We start from the raw sequence: 21,144 nt of genomic DNA, 5'->3' as shown, positions 1-21,144 counted from the left end.
TATTATCATTGTTCTATTCTAATTTGTTTGGCTTCCTAAAACACCAGTGTGAATGTAATTTAGACTGAGACAGTACATCACAAATAAAATGAGGGTTGAGTCTCCTTTAAAGTTCAGGTAAAGTCAATTCACTGACTTTTTTTCTAACTTAAGTTTTCTTAGTTAAGAACATGGGTTGAAGCTCTTATTTTTGAACTCTCAAAGTGCCTTAGTTAAAATAACTTAACTTTAAAATGTATAAAAATTTCTTTTTTTTACTTTTTAAGTCTTTGTCCTATTGCTTTTTTTTTGTGCCCTCAGATTTAACATTTTCAAATAGTTGTATCTTGACCAACTATTGTCTTATCCTAACAATCCATGCATCAATGGACGGACTCAATCAAATCTCAATTTTAAAAAAATTGACCCTTATGACTTGTTTTGCGGTCCAGGGTCACAAATCATTAACTCCAGTCCTGACCTCTGCTCCTTTAATGTGAAGATACTGAAAGGGCAAAATATAATTATTTACTTTAGGTTATGTCCTTTGATGTGAAGATATTGAAAGGGCAACCTATAATTATTTACTTTAGCTTATGTAACATCATTAAGTAATCTATGTCTGTCATAGTCAAAAATGTAGTAAGCTGTAGTATTCTGTGTTTACAGTTCATTATAGCTCTAAAATAAACTTTTGTTTCATAAAGAGTAATTTTTGAATGCTTGTTCATGAAAAGATAAGAAGTGTTTATAAAAGTTGATTCAAATTCTCTTGTAGCCAGTGATGATGTAACATGTGGAATCTGATTCAGACCAGAGTGAGGGGAGGAGAACTGAGACTCAGGTGAGGTGAGGAGGGGTTACAGACATCTTACAAAGAGGGCTATTAAAGTCACTCCAGAGCAGTTTCATGTCACTGCCTTCTCAAACACCTTACAAAGACACTGTTTGTCAGATTTTGAAAAGGAAACATGGTAACATTTTCTCTTGCCCTGCTTTTGCTTTCAGTCCAGTGGTCCTGGGCTCAGGAAGACCCTCTTCTGCCTTTCTCTGAATACCTGGACCACAAGAACCATGTGCTGCTGAGGTGGGGATTTGATGAGATCCAACGCACCATCTTGTTTGAGGTCACTGTCAACACCACCGGCTGGGTCGGTTTTGGCTTCAGCCCTAATGGAGGAATGGCTGGAGCTGATATTGTCATTGGAGGAGTTGGACCTGACGGCACTTACTTTACGGTAAAGACTGAGACTGATAACTGTCACGGTGAACTTACAACTCATTTTTTATTCTTTTGATATTTTGTTCTTTGTTCATATTTCAAATTGTGTTATATTTTTTATGTATTTGGGTTTCCTAGTCTTTCACATCATCAAGACTGATAATGAGATTGATAATTGTCAGTAAGTCACTTACAGTGAAGTTACAACTAATTTAATATTCTTTTGATATTTTGTTCTGTATACTGTCAATTCTGATTCATTGTATTTGTCACGTTTAGTTAATAGGGACATAACGGTATTATCAATATTGTGTTATCACAATAGCACGTGGTGTCTTGATATCATCATGGTCACATGATGAAGCAATAAGTCTTCTGGGCAAAAAGTGTAGTTTTTAAAATATATTTAAACTTCTAATATATTTAACATAAGTCTTTAAAGTTGTGTTTTGGGCATTTCTGTAAGCCTGTTTTCACTGAAGCTGGAGTTTTCCATCAAAATAAAAGCTCTACTGCCCTTTCTTTCCAAATAAAAGATTAAAAGTGCTGTATGAATTGCTGACAGCTAGGTAGTTTAAATGGATAACATTACTGCAGACTAAAATCAAAATATCTCTTTCAAGTGAAACTGGGAAAGAAGTATTGTAATCGCCCTACTGTAGTGTAAAGCAAAAATAATATACCTATGAAATATTAATTTTCATTTCATTTACAGTGCAGTTGTTTTACAATATATGGCTGTTGCTGTCATAGGAATAACAATAATATAAAATTGCTGTTATTATTATTGTCTATTCTAATTAGTTTGGCTTCCTAAAACACCAGTGTGAATGTAATTTAGACTGAGATAGTATACCTCAAATAAATGAGTTCCCTTTAAAGTTCAGGTACAAGTCAATTTAAGTTTTCTTAGTTAACATGGGTTGGAGCTCTTAATTTTGAACTCTCAAAATGCATTAGATAGAGAATTTAACTTTAAAATGTACAACAGTTTCATTTTTCCCCAAGTCTTCATTTGTCTTTTATATATATATATATATATATATATATATATATATGAAGAGTTCAGATGCAAAACCAGCTAAAAGCCATCTCGATCAAAAATGAGATAATGATACTGAGTGAATGCTCTCGACACATATGTCCATCAAATACTTTTTCTTCAAACTTGCTGAAATACCAGCCTCAGCCCAATCAGAAATACGGGTACTTACATAGAAACCTATACATCTGAGCCTGATAAAAATGCATTTTTTAAAGAAAGACGTCAGATGGATTTAGCTGGTTTTGCATATATATATCTTCATATCGAGATACTTTTGTATCGTGACATTTTGATATCTTTACGTTAGTTAATTATCAACAGTATAAATTGTTATACTGTTATATTTTAGTGTAGTCTTTCACATCATCAAGATAACTGATAACTGTCAATGAGTCAATGAACTAATCTTATATTCTTTTGACATTTTGTTTTGTTTATTGTCAATTCCGATTCATTGTGTTTGCCACATTTAGTTAATTATCTACATAAATTGTTTTATTGTTACATTTGGGTTTAATCTTTTACACCATCAAGACAGAGGCTGAAAAGTTGAGTTACATGCTCTATAAATATAATTTTATTTTAATTCTTTTTTTTTTTCTGGATCAATACTGATATGCATTACATGTGTAGTTCATGTATGAACTACATATTTAGTTCTCTCAGTGGCTGTAAGCTGCAATATTTATTACAGTAAGTAACTTTTTAAATGCAACAAAGTCTGACAAAGTCTATTTTTTCATTAGACTGGACTTATTTGTTTTTCAGTCTAGATGTTCTAAAATATGTGAATGTTGGTAACATTAACGTGATATTACTGTAAGAGCTTGAGAGACAAAGTTAGCCCAAATTGGAGACTGCAACTACAACTGTAACTGCACCATCAAAAAAAAAAAAAAAAAAAAAAAAAACACACACGTTGCTACGCGTACATACATGCTTCATTTCTCTTTTCTGTTTTTCCGTATTTAGGACCGTCATGCTGGGGGGAATGCAATTCCTGAAGTTGACCAGCTGCAGAACTACGAACTTCTGTCTCTGACCGAGGCTAATGGGAAAACAGTCATGAAGTTTCAGAGGTCCATCGATTCCTGTGATAAAGATGATCTAAGCATCACGGTGAGCCTGTTCGACCATTTTTCTTTTAACTATTCTTTACAAAGGAAAAGTAATTCAACACCAACAACGTAACCTTCCTCTTCATTGTTTGTAACATGTACTGTAGGCCTACTCTACAGTTTTATTCAGAAAACACTGACGGTGGAAATATGACATTTAGGCATAGGCTCATGTGACATTTTGATATATGATATGACATATGAAATTGCTAAGAATAATTTCAAATGCTATTAAAATGCTATTAAATTGATTATTGTTATTTTAGTCTAAATTAGATTAGAAGCTTTGTAAAATTATGCAACATACCTGCACAAAACAGAAACATCAGAGAGGCTCAGTGAGAATGCAAATTCACTCTCTGTCAATGGGTGGTAGGGATACATTTTCTTGGTTACAGCTGTAAACAAAACAGCGCTGCGCTAATCCACCTTATTTTTTTTTACTCCAATGGGTGAGACTTCTGGTTCATTAGCTGCTATAGGGAAATAGCGAGAGGAATAACAACGTGCAGTAAATGGGACAAGTGTTTGCACAACAAACCAGTGTGTTAATACATTAAAATAATACATTAAAATAATATGGTAAAACACACAAATTTGCAATATCAAGCAGCAAAACAAGTTGTTTTTTACAGCTAAAAATAGCTGGACGTGGATAAGACAAGAAGCCAGACCCATAAAATTTACAAATGGCCGTGCCCACTCTTACGAGAAGAAAAAGGTGGATAAACACTACTTTAATAGGTATTATACAGAGGTAAGATGAAAAGAAAATACCATCTAAACTTTTTTGAAGACAGTCAGTTCCATAGATATGTATAGATATATGAATATGGTCAGTTCTCCTCAGAAATGCATTCATATAAAACCCCAACCCCAATTCATCCAGTTTTTGTTTATGTAGCAAACAGAGAGCAGTCTTTGGTGTCTCTTTAAAAACTGTATTGGTTTTGAAACTCTGTTTTTACACCTTGAAACCTGTAATTGGCCCAAGCCTAATGGCATTGCAAAACAATGGCATTTCTGAGAACTCCTCTCTTGTAACAATCTGTTGACCTTGTTTGTCAAGGAGCACTCAGCTGCACTTCAAACTTGTTGCAAAAACACTCCTTAAACTAAAAACATGGACTGTCTTTTTAAAACATCAAATCCCTAAAATTCTAGGTCAGAAATAGCTAAAAATATATTATCAGTGGCCACATACTTTTAAGAGTGTCAACTGTGTTTAGCCGCAGTGTACATGTTGCCAAAGAGCTTCTCATTTTATTTAAAAGTGTTTTTTTTTACTTCAGGATCTCCCCATGAAGCTAATCTATGCGTATGGAGAGAATGATGACATCACGTACCACGGTACTCAAAGAGGCACAAAGGAGTTAAACCTGTTGAAGTACATGCCTCAGATCACCCCTCCAAACAGCAACTATTTTGACGTAACTATGATCAATGTAAGAAAAATTTTTACTTGGTTTTGCTGTTCTGTCTGTAAAACGTTTGTCAAAATGTTCTGTACCTGACAACCCTTGAGCCCGTCCCCCTTTTTTTTTTGCTGATCTAGAAACATTTATCAATTCTGAAAACAGTTTTTTCTTCAGGATTTTATGATGAATAGCAAATTTAAGAGAATAGCATTTTTTTTTTTAAATCAAAATATGTTGTAACATTTTAAATGTATTTACTGTAATCTTTGGTCAATTTGTTATTTTGTTAATGAAAAGTTGCTAAAATTGTTACTAACTTTATAACCTACTTTTGAATAGTAGTTTACAATGATTACATAAATGGTTTATCTCAATTATGTGCTAGTTAGTGTGCACTTTCACACGTTGATTACATTTACAATCGTTTCAGTTCACTGTACCAGCCAAGCATACCCACTATCACTGCAAGGTATTGAAAGCCCCAGCGTTTGATACCAAACAGCACATTTATCGCGTAAGTGAGTTCATGAATTTAACACACGCATCATCTATCCAACGATCTGTCAATCTTGATAACATTTGTCCTACTTTTATTATATCCAGATTGAGCCATTAATCAAAAATGTTGACCTCGTTCATCATCTGTTGCTGTACCGCTGTCCTCCGATTGTGACGGAGGAACTTGACGTGGAATGTTACACTACGGTGGATGCACAGTGTATGGAGGTCGTCGCTGCGTGGGGAGTTGGCGGAGGGGTTAGTCTTACCTTTGAAAGGGTTTTAAAGCATTTTCATGTGATAAATAACCAAATTCAAGCCATTAATTACTTGAAGAAATCCTTAACCTGCGACCAAGAATTGACTCAGTTTGATTCTTAAAGGAGAAGTCCACTTCCAGAACAACAATTTACAGATAATGTACTCACCCTCTTGTCATCCAAGATTCATGTCTTGCTTTCTTCAGTTGTAAAGAAATTATGGTATCATTTACAACTGCATTTGCGATCTTTTAAGCCACATTTAAACTGCATTTTGTAAGCTCAAACTTGGGGGACCATATCAGTCCATTATATGGAGAAAAATTTTGAAATGTTTTCCTCATAAAACAATTTCTTTACGACTGAAGAAAGAAAAAAACATGAACATCTTGGATGACAAGGGGGTGAGTACATTATCTGTAAATTTCTGTTGTGGAAGTGGACTTCTGCTTTAAGTGAATCGTTAAGAGCGGTTCTCTGAAATGATTCCCTGGAAAGATCCGCTTCAGGAGGATGATTCATTTTCAGCTTTTGGGCCTATTGAAATAATATTCACAAGTAAAACTTTCAAATCACTGATTTGCTTTTAATTTCACTTTTTTTTTAAGGCTTTTGAATTTCCTGAGGTGGCAGGACTTCCAATTGGAGGAAATGTTAGGGAATTTTTCTACAGGCTTGAAGTACATTACAACAACCCCACTATAGCTGAAGGTCAGTTTACAATGTGAAATACTTTGTTTACTTTGATAAATATTTCAGATTTTGATGTGATAAAACAATACTTTCTTCTCTACACAGGTCGAGTTGATGAATCAGGTCTGCGATTCCACTACACATCTGAACTCCGTCAGCACGATGCAGCTATTCTGATGACAGGGCTTGCGGTGGCCCCTGGGTACGCCATCCCACCCAAAGCCAAATCCTTCCTCACGTACGGCCTCTGTGACACTGCTAATATTCCAAAGGTTTGTATGTACAGTATGTTTCGCTACTCGCACTCTCACGATCAGATTCAGCATGGTCAGTTGTGTTCTGTGCTCTATAGGTTCTGGAGAAAGCAAATGATCTTCAGGTGTTCGCTGTGATGCTGCACACACACTTAGTTGGGCGGAAGGTGCGAGTTGGACAATTCAGGTAGAGGTTTTTGACCAATGACTGACCTAAAGAAAGAGCTCACTTAATATAAACTGTGTGCATTCTCCTGTGATTCATAACCTTAGGATCCTGTTTTGTCAATTCTTATTCTCTTCAGAGCGGGAGAACAGATCGATCTTCTAGTTGTGGATGAAAACTATGATTTTGAATATCAGGAAATGTTAAACTTGGGTAAAACTAAGACAGTGAAGTTGGTAAGTGCTGTTAAGTTTACAGGGATTTCAAGCATACATATCAAATATATGCATTGCACAATACAAAATGACACATTTGTATACCATAATAGTATATATTTTTTGAATACAGTTATTTGCAATAAGTGAAATAAAGAAACTTTTTGCTCTTTCAGAATGACAAAGTGCTGGTGCAGTGCACCTATAATACTGAAAACCTAGACACACTGACATGGGTTGGTACATTTCATATGTTCTTGATATGTGTATGAGTGCTGCCTTTTTATTCAACACAAAAGCCTTAAAAAATATCATAAGGAGGTAATACTGTATTTTATGCTGTAGAACAAAATGTAAACATAACTTCAGCATAACTTCAGTTTCAGTTATTGAACCAAAATATCTACTCATTAAAATAGAGAAGAAAGATTATGGATGTGTAAAACTCACTTTTTCTGCCTGCAGGGGGGGTTCTCAACTACAGATGAGATGTGTTTGGCTTTCCTCGTGTACTATCCAGCTATGGATCTGAGCGGCTGTTCGAGCTTCCCTGATTCAAAAGCTTTACAAACTGCGATGGGAGCAGAAGATGCACTGTAATCTAATTGAAAACCCTATATTTATCATACATTTAGCTCTTAAAATGTACCCTAATGATAACGTGTCTTTAATTGGATCATTTTGCAGGTCTTGGCTCGATATAATGCTTAATAAGATTTGGGATGACACGTCTGTCAGTGAATACCAACACACACTGAATACTATTGACCAGCATATTACAGTCACAAACTCAGTTGTAAGTGTCTACACACTTCACAATATCTGCTTCTGTTCTGACCACAGCTGCATTTACCTGACACTCTTTTCCATGTGTGTGTTTATTTCCAGAATAATGCATCGAGCTATAAAGGGACATTTCCTGAACTCACAGTCATCCCGCCTGCACCCTGCATAAGTGGCTGTGTGACCAAAAGTCTTGCTTTGCTATCGCTGCTCTTATGTTTGGCAGTGCAATGGGCTTCTGTTTAAAACACTAATGCAAAATAGCACTGATGTAACTTCTTGTTTTTTCACTGTCTGAATGTCTGAATTATAAAGAGAGCGAAAAATGAAAATTGAGCAAGCTATATGTAACTTATTTTCCTTTTTCCATTAGATGGAAATGCACTTAATACTTTTCATTGCTTTACTTGTCTTTTATATATTCTACAATAGGAAAACCTTTAAATAAGATTATATTTAAGAATCACAGACAGCGTGATTCAGAAAGATTCAAACTTGAATTATAAGTAAAAACAACTACATTTACAATGAAGAACACACTATTAAAATGATCAATAAAATATATATGCATCTTACTTTTTGTGTCAAGCCTTCTGTCCTAAGTCATGTGATAACTTTGTGTGAGGAACAGACATCATTTTGTAAGAGAGGTAGTTATTTGCAATTTGTAAAAGTAATAGCTGTGTTTTTCAGTCAGATAATTTCAGTGATGAGCCACCAGTTCACAAAAGTTGTCTGATTCGTGAACAAATCAATTTTTGGCAATCATACACTTTCTTAAAATCCTTAAAAAGAGACTTTAGCTCCACTGTAGATATTAAGATTTAACATTTCTTGTGCCTTTTTGTTGAGTTCATCTCAACATTCCTTCCTAATAAGCCTAATATTTATGCTGTGTTTTAAAATAATACTGTAAAACCGCCAGTTCACAAAAGTGGTCTTAGTGATTCGTTCACAAATCTGATTGATTCGGTTCTCGAGTTTGACTCGCAGCGGTAGCGGTGATTCGAATCTTTTAAATCCGCTCACTAAAATACGTCTCTAGTTTACATTGTTGAAACAGTAGTTGGGGAAAATATTGTAAACACTGATCCGGTTAAATTATTGCAAGCAACTAAATGTTGTTGGTCCATCAAAATTTAACATAAACTTATTTTTTTGATAATCTTCCTTAAAATCCTTTATGAGAGACTTTAGCTCCACTGTAAACATTAAGATTTAACATTTCCTGTGCCTTTGAGTTAATGTCAACATTCCTTTATTACTTGTGTTTTAATATAATACTGTTAGACTGCCAGTTCACAAAAGAGGTCTGAATGATTCATTCGCAAATCTGATTGATTCGTTTCTCGAGTTAGACTCGAAAAGCAGTAGCGGTGATTCGAATCTTTAAAATCCGTTCACTAAAATATTCGTCTGTAGTTTATATTGTTGAAACAGTAGTTGGAGAAATATATGCTAAACACTGTTCGGATTAAATTATTATTTGCAAGCGACAAATTTACATTAATTTTGTTGATCCATCAAACTTTCTTAAAATCCTTAAAGAGAGACTTTAGCTCCACTGTAAATATTAAGATTTAACATTTATTGTGCCTTTTTTGCTGTTCATCTCCACATTGCTTTCTAATAATACTTTTGTTGTGTTTTAAAAGAATACTGTTAGACTGCAAGTCACAAAAAGTGGTCTGAATGATTCGTTCACAAATCTGATTGATTCGGTTCTCGAGTTTGACTCGCAGCGGTAGCGGTGATTCGAATCTTTTAAATCACTTCACTAAAACTTCTGTAGTTGCTGAAACAGCCGTGGTGAAAAAAACAGCATTTGCTGGTAGGTATGTTTTGATGCTGGGATGCTGGTTAGGTATGTTTTGATGCTGGTTTATGCTGGTCCTTGACCAGCAACATGACCAGCATAAACCAGCAAAGGACCATCTTAAACCAGCATCAAAACATCCCAGCATCAAAATATACCTACCAGCATATGCTGTTTTTTTCACCAGGGAGTAGTTGGTGAAAAAATATTCTACACGTTCTGATTACATTATTATTTGCAAGCAACAACTTTACATAAATGTTGTTGATCCATCAAAATTTACACAAACATATTTTATGACAATCATACTTTCTTAAAATCCTTAAAGAGACACTTTAGCGCCACTGTAAACATTATGATTTTAACACTTCTTGTGCCTTTTTTGTTTAGTTCATCTCAACATTCCTTTCTAACAATACTTATGTTGTGGTTTAAAATAATACTGATGGAACCTGGCTCACCAGACTGGAGTGAGAGGAGGAGAACAGACTCAGGTGAGGAGGGGCTTACAAAAAGAGCTATTAAAGTGACCACAGAGCATTTTGACGTCCACTTCCTTCTCAAACATCTTATAAAGACACCATTTGTCTGATTTTGAAAGGGAAAATGGTCAAATTATTTGTTGTCCTGCTCTCGTTTTTAGTCCAGTGGTCCTGGGCTCAGGAAGACCCTCTTCTGCCTTTCTCTGAACACCTGGACCCTGGGCACAATGTGCGACTGAGGTGGGGATTTGATGAGATCCAGGGCACCATCTTGTTCGAGCTCACGGTTAACACCAGCGGCTGGGTCGGTTTTGGCTTCAGCCCCAACGGAGGAATGGCTGGAGCCGATATGGTCATTGGAGGAGTTGGACCTAAAGGCACTTACTTCACGGTAAAGACTGAGACTGATAACTGTCACAGTGAACTTGAAGAACAGAAGTTCTTATTCATATTTCAAATTTTGTTATATTTTATATATTCAGGCTTCTGAATTGTTCAAGACAGACTGATAACTTGTTATTCTATATAAATCTAATTTTATATTTAATATAACTTTATATATCTTTATATATTGTGCTATATGTAGTTAAAGAGTATGATTATGACAATTTTTTCTCAATGTCTGCTAGGATATTTTATACAGTAAGTAACTTCTTAAGTCTGACAATGTCTACTTATTAGTCTATTAGACTAATAAACTATATTCATTAACAGAACTAGATGTTCTAAAATATGCAAATGTTGGAAACATTACTGTAAAATATTACTGTAAGAGCTTGAGAGTTAAATTGTTAAAATAATTGGAAACTGCAACTACAACTGTAACTATAGCATCATAAAAACACCCGTTGCTATGCGTACATAGTATATGTGACCCTGGACCACAAAACCAGTCTTAAGTCGCTGGGGTATATTTGTAGCAATAGCCAAAAATACATTGTATGGGTCAAAATTATTGATTTTTCTTTTATGCCAAAAATCCTTACGAATTAAGTAAAGATCATGTTCCATGGAGATATTTTGTAAAAATTTTTACTGTAAATATATCAAAACTTAATTTTTAATTAGTAATATGCATTGCTAAGAACTTCATTTGGACAACTTTAAAGACGATTTCCTCAATATTTACATTTTTTTGCACTCTTAGATTCCATATATTGAAATAGTTGTATCTCGGCCAAATATTGTTATATCCTAACAAACTATACATCAATGGAAAGCTTATACATTCAGCTTTGATGATGTATAAATCTCACAATCTCAAAAAATTGACCCTTGTGACTGGCTTTGTGGTCCAGGGTCACATATGTGTACATTTGTGTACAACTTTTCTGTTTTTCCGTATTCAGGACCGTCATGCTGGGGGGAATTCAATGCCTGTGGTTGACCAGCAACAGAACTACAAACTTCTGTCTCTGATTGAGTCTGATGGGAAAACAGTCATGAAGTTTCAGAGGTCCATCGATTCCTGTGATAAAGATGATCTAAGCATTACTGTAAGCCTGTTTAATCATTTTCCTTTTAACTGTTCTTTACAAAGGAAAAGTAATTCAACACCAACAGTGTGACCCTCCCCTTCATTGTTTGTAACATGTAGGCCTACTCTGCAGTTTTATTCAGAAAACAATGATGGTGAAACTACGGCATTAAGGCTTAGGCCTGTATGAGATTTTGACATATGATATGTCATAGCTTTGTAAAAGTTTTTTTTTCCCAGTTAGCTTTGTAAAATGATGCTACATAAAACATACCTGCACAAAACAGAAACATCAAACAGCTAAATGAGAACGCAGATTCAGCGCTTATACTACAATGGCGATACAGCATTTCCTTGGTTAAAGATGTAAACAAAGCAGCGCTGTGCTTATTCGCGTTTTTTTCAGCATGAAAGTAATCTATGGTCAGTTCCCCTCAGAGATATATTCATATAAACCCCCAGCACCAATTAAATATTTAGGATTTGCTTCCAATATTTCATTTGTAGCGAGCAGAGAGCAGCTCTGCCTGCTACAGTATTCGCGTCCATCTTCAGCGTCTCTTTAAAATTTGTATTGCTTTTGAAACCGTGATTTTTCTAACTGTGATACACCTTGAAACTGGCAATCAGCCTACAATGGCATTGCAAAACAAAACCAGCAGTGTAAAGGAATCCATACAACGTTAGGTCCACTGGGATGAGGGCATTTATGAGAACTCCTCTCTCATAACAAACTGTTGACTTTGTTTTCAAGCAGCTCTCAGCTGCACTTCAAAAACGCTCTTTCAACTGAAAACATGGATTGTCTTTTTAAACTTAAAATCCCTGAATTTCTAGATCAAAAATAGACGCTGCATACACACTGCAACCTTTTATCAGTGTCACATTTAGCTGCAGTGTGCATGTTGCCAAAGAACTTCTCATTTCATGTAAAAGTGTTGTTTTACTGCATGATCAGGATCTCCCCATGAAGCTGATCTATGCGTACGGACAGACTGATGACATCACGTACCACAGTACCCGAAGAGGCACGAAGGAGTTGAACCTGCTGAAGTATATGCCACGTGTCAACCCTCCAAACAGCAACTTTTTTGACATAACTATGGTCAATGTAAGAAAGATTTTTACTTTGTCATTTTGCTGTTCTGTCTGTAAAACCAATTTTATGAGCAACATTTAAAACGTCCTGCAATTTAGTATGCAAAAATGATGCCAACAATTTAGATTTTTAAGGAATCAATATCATTTATCTGGATTAGAGCTTTCTTTTATGTTTTATTCTCTTATGCTCACCAAGGCCACATTTATTTGATAAAAATGTATAATAGATTCAAAATACAAAAGTAATGTTCTGAAACATTATTACAATTAAAAATAATTAATTTCTGTTTGAATATAATTTATTCCTTTGATGCAAAGCTGAATTTTCAGCATCATTACTCCAGTCTTCAGTGTCACATGATACAGGTCAAAAGTTTACATCCCCCTTTCAGAATCTCTGCAAAATGTTATTTTTATTTTTATTTTTTTTACCAAAATAAGAGGGATCATACAAAATGCTGCAAAACTATTTTTTTGTTAGTACTGACCTGAAAAAGATATTTCATATAAAAGATGTTGGTAACGCTTTAGATTACAACCCGCAAAGAACTACGTAAGTAAACTGAATTTACGGTGTATGTTTCTGTAATTATAGTGTACCTATAAAGAACGTACATGTAGGTATAAGGGACCAATATGTTATATTTGGGTAATAAGGGGATAACAAACCAGATATTCAACCTGCAAAGAACTACATAAGTATACTGAATTTACGGTGTACGTTTCTGTAATTATAGTGTACCTATTAGTACGTATGTGTAGGTATAAGAGAACAATAGGCTATGTTACGTTTTGGTAATTCGGGGGGTAACAACCAGATATACAACCTGCAAAGAACTGCGCAAGTAAACGGAAGTTACAGTGTATGTTTCGTATTTATATTGTACCTACGTGTAAGTATAAGGGAGCAATATGTTACGTTTGGGTAATAACGGGGTAGAAAACAGATATACAAATAATTTATAATGGATTAATTTAAAAAAAAACTTAACAGGTACCTGTTCTATTAAATCGTAAGTTTGGTGTATCTATACGTAAGCTTTTTAAAATTACTGGGAAATTATACTCTTGTTCCATGTAGTTACAGGGTAATTGTGCCCTCTGCGGGTTGTAAATTAAAGTGGCGATTGTTCCCCTCTTGTTCAACGAAGTTACAGGGTAGGTACAATACATAAACACACAATCTGAAAATATATCTAAAAATATTTTTTATAGTCGCTAATCCCACTTCTACCTCTAAACCTAACGTTAACTATGACTGAACAGTAATAAAAATATAAAAAACAGGAAAGTGCAATCACAATCATTTATTTATTGCAAAAATGTCAACAGCCATACAAAAAGTAATCCAAATAACGATGCGTTTGCAGCCGCAGTCCTCTCTGGCGGAATACAGTAGGTTTGAGGTGCAGTAGGATGAGAGCAGAATTTAAACTGTTAATCGCTGAAAATATTATCCAGATTATTGTCCTTATCCACTCCTCGAAGGCGCCCGCGCGTCATTCCAACACATCTCACCAGAAACACGGCATGTCGTAATCTGTGACGAATGCAGGCGAGAGCCAATGAACGTCCGATTTTCCTGTCGCAAATGCACTTTAGCACGGGTTTATGGCTGTTGCTGCTGGACTCGCTGCTAGAGATGGAGATGAAGATCGCCGGACAAAGCCTTGAATTTGGTTCTGGTCCTCGCAAATCGTATGGATTCTCAAGATCTGGGTTACAGCACACAAATAAAATGGTTTAATTTGTAATTATGATGCGTGTTCGGTGTATTTTATGGTTCTATTGTTAGTCACAGCATGTTAGAGAAAACGCCTTTGTGTTCCACCACGGCAAACGAAGTTAATATTACATGAATGATTAAACGATTGCAGAAATATTATTTATTTTAAGGGTTTAACGTGTAGTCATGATAACATTATGTAGACCTATTCTTGGAAACGAGCTGGCAACAGAAATCACACAGAACAGAATGAAATGTTATAATTTCATATTAAGTAAACGTTAAATGTTTAGATGATGTAAATATGTCAGTATTGTACATTTAATGTTTGTAAAAATGTAAATAAATGTACATTTTGTAGAACCACATTTTACGTCGCGTTGTTATATGTACCAACCCTGTAACTTCGTTGAACAAGAGGGGAACAATCGCCACTTTAATTTACAGCCCGCAGAGGGCACAATTACCCTGTAACTACATGGAACAAGAGTACAATTTCCCAGTAATTTTAAAAAGCTTACGTATAGATACACCAAACTTACGATTTAATAGAACAGGTACCTGTTAAGTTTTTTTTAAATTAATCCATTATAAATTATTTGCATAGCTGTTTGCTACCCCCTTATTACCCAAACGTAACCTATTGTTCCCTTATACTTACACGTAGGTACAATATAAATACGAAACATTGACCGTAACTTTAGTTTACTTACGCAGTTCTTTGCAGGTTGTATATCTGGTTGTTACTCTCTATTACCAAAACGTAACATATTGGTCCCTTATACCTACATGTACGTTCTTTAATAGGTACACTATAATTACAGAAACATACACCGTAAATTCAGTATACTTATGTAGTTCTTTGCAGGTTGAATATCTGGTTTGTTATCCCTTTATTACCCAAATATAACATTTTGTTCCCTTATACCTACATGTACGTTCTTTATAGGTACACTATAATTACAGAAACATACACCGTAAATTCAGTTAATTTACGTAGTTCTTTGCGGGTTGTAATCTAAAGCGTTACCAAGATGTTTTATGGAAGCCTGTTTCTGCCACTAAATAAAAAATAAAAAATATTATTGCGACTTGTTATCTAACAATTCTGACTTTTCTCACAATTGCGAGATATAAAGTCGCAGTTCTGAGAAATAAAGTATAAACTCACAATTCCGTGAACATATCAGACTTTTTTTTCTCCTCAGAACTGGACTTTATAACTCGCAATTGCAAATTTGTATGTCATAATTCTTATGTCTCGCAATTGTGAGTTTATATCCCGCAATTCTGACTTTATATCTAACAATTCTGATTTTATAACTCGCAATTGTGCGTTTATATCTCACAATTCTGAGAAAAAAAGTCAGACTCGATGTATAGATGTATAAAAAAAAAGTAAGAATTATGAGATAAAAAGTCACAGTTACCTTTTTTATTTTTTATTCAGTGGCAGAAACGGGCTTCCATAATGTTTACATATACTCCACAAGAGAAAATAATAGTTGAATTTATAAAAATGACCCTGTTAAAAAGTTTACATTCCCTTGATTCTTAATACTGTGTTGTTACCTGAATGATCCACAGCTGTGTTTTTTTGTTTTCTTTTCTTTAGTGATAGTTGTTCATGAGTCCCTTTTTTTCATGAGTTTGTCCTGAACAGTTAAACTGCCTGCTGTTCTTCAGAAAAATCCTTCAGGTCCCACAAATTCTTTGGTTATCCAGCATTTTTGTGTATTTGAACCCTTTCCAACAATGACTGTATGATTTTGAGATCAATCTGTTCAAATTGAGGACAACTGAGGGACTCATATCCAACTATTACAGAAGGTTCAAACGCTCACTGATGCTCCAGGAGGAAAAACAATGCATTAAGAGCCCGGGGATGAAAACTTTTGAACAGAATGGAGATGTGTACATTTTTCTTATTTTGCCTAAATATCATATTTTCTTTTATTTAATACTGGCCTTCAGAGGCTACAGAAGATACTTGATACATGTTTCCTAGAAGAAAAAATAAGTTACATTTACCCTGATCTTTTCACCCCCTGTCTCTTAATGTGTGGTTATTTTGGTAAAATAATTAACATTTTGCAGATTCTGAAAGGGGGGTTGTAAATTTTTGACCTCAACTGTATTATCAATGTTGAAAGCAGTGACATATTTTTTTCAGGATTTTTGATGAATATGATGCAAGTTCATGAGAACCTGTAACCTTTGGTCAATTTATTGTTTCCTTGCTAAAGAAAAGTTGTTGAAATTCTTTACTTCATAGGCTACTTTTGAATAGTAGTTTACAAAGATTATGTTATAGGTTTATCTGAATCATGCATAGAAATTCTCTTCAAAGTGCAAGAGGGTGTGTACTTAAACTTTACACACTGATTGCATTTACAATCATTTCAGTTCACTATACCAGCCAACCAAACCCACTATCACTGCAAGATCATGCAAGCCCCAACATTTGGTCCCAAACAGCACATTTATCGCGTAAGTGAGTTTATGAACTTAACACACACATTATCTATCCAACGATCTGCCAATCTTGATAACATTCGTCCTACTTTTATTATGTACAGATTGAGCCGGTGATCTCAAACATTGACCTAGTTCATCATCTGCTGCTGTACCGCTGCCCTCCAGGTGTGACGGAGGAACTTGACGTGGAATGTTACACTACGGTGGATGCACAGTGTATGGAGGTCGTGGCTGTGTGGGGAGTTGGCGGAGGGGTTAGTCTCACTTATGAGTGGGGTTTAAAGCATTTTCATGTGAAAAACAACCAAATTTGAGACATTAATTACTTGAAGAAATCATTAATTTGCGATCAAGATTCTTAAAGGGGTCATCGGATGCCCATTTTCCACAAGCTGATATGATTCTTTAGGGTCCCATTTAAGTGAATCATTCAAGAGCAGCCTCTAGTCTGAATGACTCATTTTCAGCTTTTAATAGCCATGATACTTGTATTAGGCCCATTGAAATAGTGTCTATGTAAGGCTTTCAAATTATTGTTTAGCTTTTTAATTCAATTCTATTTTTCAAGGCTTTTGAATTTCCTGAGGTGGCAGGACTTCCAATTGGAGGAAATGTTGGAGATTTTTTCTACAGGCTTGAAGTGCATTACAACAACCCAAATAAAAGTGCAGGTCAGCCAGTAGTCATTTACACTGTAAAATACCACACTGATGAATATTTAAGGTTTGTGATGTGATAAACCAATACTTTGTTCTCTACACAGGTCGAGTTGATAACTCAGGTCTGCGATTCTATTACACATCTGAACTCCGTCAGCATGATGCAGCTATTCTGATGACAGGGCTTGCGGTGGCCCCTGGGTACGCCATCCCACCCAAAGCCAAATCCTTCCTCACGTACGGCCTCTGTGACACTGCTTACATTCCACAGGTTTGTATGTACAGAATGTATGTGTTTGTATGAGTTTATCTACTCACATTCTCTCAATCAGATTCAGCATGATTAGTCGTGTTCTGTGGTCTAAAGGTTCTGGAGACGCCACAAGATTTTCAGGTGTTCGCTGTGATGCTGCACACACACTTGGCTGGGCGGAAGGTGCGAGTCGGACACTTCAGGTAGATGTTTTTGACCAATGACTGACCTAAAGAAAGAGTTCACTTAATATAACCTGTGCATTTCTTTCTTCTGTGGTTCAAAACCTGAAGTTACTGCAGTTGATTCATTTTTTTGTAAATTCTTATTTTCTTCAGAGGGGGAAAACAGATCGATCTTTTAGCTGTGGATGAAAACTATGATTTTGAATTTCAAAAAGTGACAAACTTGGGTAAATCTAAGACAGTGAAGTTGGTAAGTGCAGAAAGGTTTGAAAAGCATAAATATCAAATATACGCACTGCACAGTACCAAATGACACTTTTACAGTCATGGCCAAAAATATGGGCACCCTTGCAATTCTGTCATTTGAAGGATGCCTTCTCCCAACTGCTGTTTTGAGATCTCTCCACAGGTGTTCTATGGGATTCAGATCTGGACTCATTTCTGGCTATTTCAGAACTCTCCAGCACTTTGTTTGTGACCATTTCTGAGTGCTTTTTGAAGTGTGTTTCATTGTCCTGCTAGATGACCCATGACCTCTGGTTGAGACGCTGCTTTCTGACACTAGCCACTACATTGCGCCCCAAAATTCTTTGGTTATCATCGGATTTCATGATACCGTTCACACAGTCAAGGCATCAAGTGCCAGAAGCAGCAAAGTAACCCCAAAACATCTTTGAATCTCCACCATGTTTGACTGTAGGGACTGTGTTCTTTTCTTTGAAGGCCTCATTTCTTTTTCTGTAAATGGTGCCATGATGTCCTTTACAAAAAAAGCTCTACTTTTGTCTCATCCCTCCACAGTATGTTCTCCCAGGAGGAGTTTTGGCAAACTCCAATCTTGCTTTTTATGCCTTTGTGTCAGCAGTGGTGTCCTCCTGGGTCTCCTACCATAGCGTCCCTTTTTGACGGCTAGTGCAAGCTGACACTTTTGTTCCCTGTGTCTGCAGATCAGCTTGAATTTGTTTGGAAGTTAACTGGGATTCTTTAGCATTCGAACAATCCTTTGTTGTAATTTTTCATTAATTTTGCTTTTCTGTCCACATCCAGAGAGGTTAGCTACAGTGCCATGGGCTGTAAAGCTCTTGATGATGCGCATAGTGGACACAGGAACATTAAGATCTCTGGAGATGGACTTGTAGCCTTAAGATGTCCATGTTTTTATCACAATTTTTTCTCTCAAATCCACAACTCTTTACACTTCTTTTTTTTCCTCCATGCTCAGTGTGACACACAACACAAAGGATGAGTCAACTTTTCTCCATTTTAACTGGTTGCAAGTGTGATTACTATATTGCCCACAGCTGTTACTTGCCACAGGTGTGTCTAAATACAGATTACAGGAGCATCACATGCTTGAAAAGAAATTCTTATAATTTTGACAAGTTTCCAGTAATTTTGTCTAGTCCGTTTTTGAGTTCTGTGTGAAAATTGATCAAGTTTGACTTTTCTTGTTTTTTTGTTGTTGCAGTGCAAACAAAAACAATAAGCATGTCAATACTAAAATGTTTGCAACTGGAACAATTTCCTGAGAGAAGAGTTGCATTTTCTGACAGAATTGCAAGGGTGCCGATATTTTTGACTACGACCGTATATATATTAGTCTGTGTATAGATTTTTACATATTATTATTGGCGATAAGTGAAATAAACTTTTTGGTCTTTCAGGGTGATAAATTGCTGGTGGAGTGCACCTATAATACCGAAAACCGCAACACACTCACATGGGTTGGTACATTTACATACATTTACATTGCCTGGTTGATATATATATGCTGCCTTATTCAAGACAAGTACAAGTTTTAAAAAATCATAAGGGGGTGTTACTGGTGTATTTTATGTTGTAGAATAAACCATGAAAATGACTTCAGTCAGATCTTATTTAGGCACTGAACCAAAAACCCATTCAAAACTGGCTTCAGAACCAGAACCGAAATACATCATTCCTACAATGCAATTTATCTACTCATTTAAATAGAAAGGAAAGATTATGGATGTGTAAAACTCCCTTTTTCTGCCTGCAGGGGGGGCTCTCAACTTCTAATGAGATGTGTTTGGCCTTCCTCTTATACTATCCAGCTATGAATCTGAGCGGCTGTTTGAGCTTCCCTGATATAACATCTTTAGTATATGCGATGGGGGCAACAGATATAGAGTAATCTAATTTAAAACACAGTTTGTTTTATACATTTAGCCCTTAAAATGTGTTCTAATGATAATATACCTTTTATTTGGTAATTCTGCAGTTCATGGCTCAATATAATGTTCACGAAGACTTGGGATGACATGTCTGTCAATCAATACCAGCAAACACTAAAGAGAACTGACCAGGTCGTCATAGTCACAAGCTCATTTGTAAGTGTCCACACCTCCACAATATTAAGCTTTCAAACATAACTGCCTTATTTCTGACCCCAGCTATGTTTACCTGACACTCTTTTCCTTGTGTATTTCCAGAACAACGCATCATACAATACAGGAACGGTTCCTGATCTCAAAGTCATCCCTCCTGCAACTTGCATGAGTGGCTGTGCCACCAAAAGTCTTGCTTTGCTATCGCTGCTTTTATGTTTGGCAGTGCAGTGGGTGTCCTTTTGAACAATAATGCAAAATACCACTGATGTAACTTGTTTTTCTTTCATCGTCTGAATAAATATTACCCCCTGGCTCACAGGAACTAAAAATTTAGGCAGCTATAATTTCTTTTTTTTTTTTTCTAAATAAATCATTAGATGGAAATGGATTTACACTTGCATTCATTGCTTTACTTCTACAATATGAAAACCTTTAAATAAGTTTACATTAAAGAATCACATTGACAGCATGATTCAGAATATTTTCCAAACTTGAATTAAAAGCAAAAACAACAAAATGGCAATAATAATAATAATTATTGTCATTATTATTTATAATACAAAATACAGATTAAATATATCCAGTTGACTCAGTGTTTATGCAGTGGTATGTCAACAGAAGAAATGATTGACGTGTGCATATAGCGCCCTCTAATGAAAATAATAGACACTATACACTGCTTTGTAGTTACAAATCTGTAAATCATTTTTTTTCCTTCTGTGCTGGAATATCCTGGATGGACTGGTTCTGTCAAACTTCACAATGAAGAAATAAACACTGTTAAAATGATCAATAAAGTCCATATGAATCGCACTTTTTGTTTTAGGCCCTGGTGAAAAAAGAGCATATGCTGGTAGGTATGTTTTGATGCTGGAATGCTGGTTAGGTATGTTTTGATGCTGGTTTAAGCTTGTCCTTAGCTGGTTTAAGCTGGTCCTTTGCTGGTTTTTGCTGGTCATGTTGCT

The 21,144-nt window shown here is 35.6% G+C and overlaps 2 protein-coding genes across 2 annotated transcripts; both read left to right on the top strand.

Annotated features, from left to right (window-relative positions):
* Window positions 1-871: 871 nt before the first annotated feature.
* Window positions 872-8,226, top strand: LOC127183470 (DBH-like monooxygenase protein 2 homolog). Its single transcript, XM_051139535.1, has 13 exons — window positions 872-1,217; window positions 3,219-3,365; window positions 4,657-4,809; window positions 5,213-5,296; window positions 5,386-5,538; window positions 6,149-6,251; window positions 6,339-6,505; window positions 6,586-6,674; window positions 6,793-6,889; window positions 7,045-7,104; window positions 7,334-7,464; window positions 7,556-7,664; window positions 7,757-8,226. The coding sequence occupies exons 1-13, from the start codon at window positions 951-953 to the stop codon at window positions 7,895-7,897; spliced, it is 1,701 nt and encodes a 566-aa protein (XP_050995492.1). The 5' UTR covers window positions 872-950; the 3' UTR covers window positions 7,898-8,226.
* Window positions 8,227-10,034: 1,808 nt separating this feature from the next.
* On the top strand, window positions 10,035-20,507 carry LOC127183471 (DBH-like monooxygenase protein 2 homolog). Its single transcript, XM_051139536.1, has 13 exons — window positions 10,035-10,340; window positions 11,299-11,445; window positions 12,385-12,537; window positions 16,660-16,743; window positions 16,833-16,985; window positions 17,300-17,402; window positions 17,495-17,661; window positions 17,758-17,846; window positions 17,982-18,078; window positions 19,493-19,552; window positions 19,849-19,979; window positions 20,071-20,179; window positions 20,282-20,507. The coding sequence occupies exons 1-13, from the start codon at window positions 10,074-10,076 to the stop codon at window positions 20,420-20,422; spliced, it is 1,701 nt and encodes a 566-aa protein (XP_050995493.1). The 5' UTR covers window positions 10,035-10,073; the 3' UTR covers window positions 20,423-20,507.
* The last annotated feature ends 637 nt before the right edge of the window (window positions 20,508-21,144 follow it).

This window comes from Labeo rohita, chromosome 20 (genome assembly GCF_022985175.1).
Source record: "Labeo rohita strain BAU-BD-2019 chromosome 20, IGBB_LRoh.1.0, whole genome shotgun sequence".
Classification (NCBI taxonomy): Eukaryota; Metazoa; Chordata; class Actinopteri; order Cypriniformes; family Cyprinidae; genus Labeo; species Labeo rohita.
The sequence above is the reverse complement of the archived record's forward strand: the minus strand, read 5'-3'. Positions and strand labels throughout refer to the sequence as shown.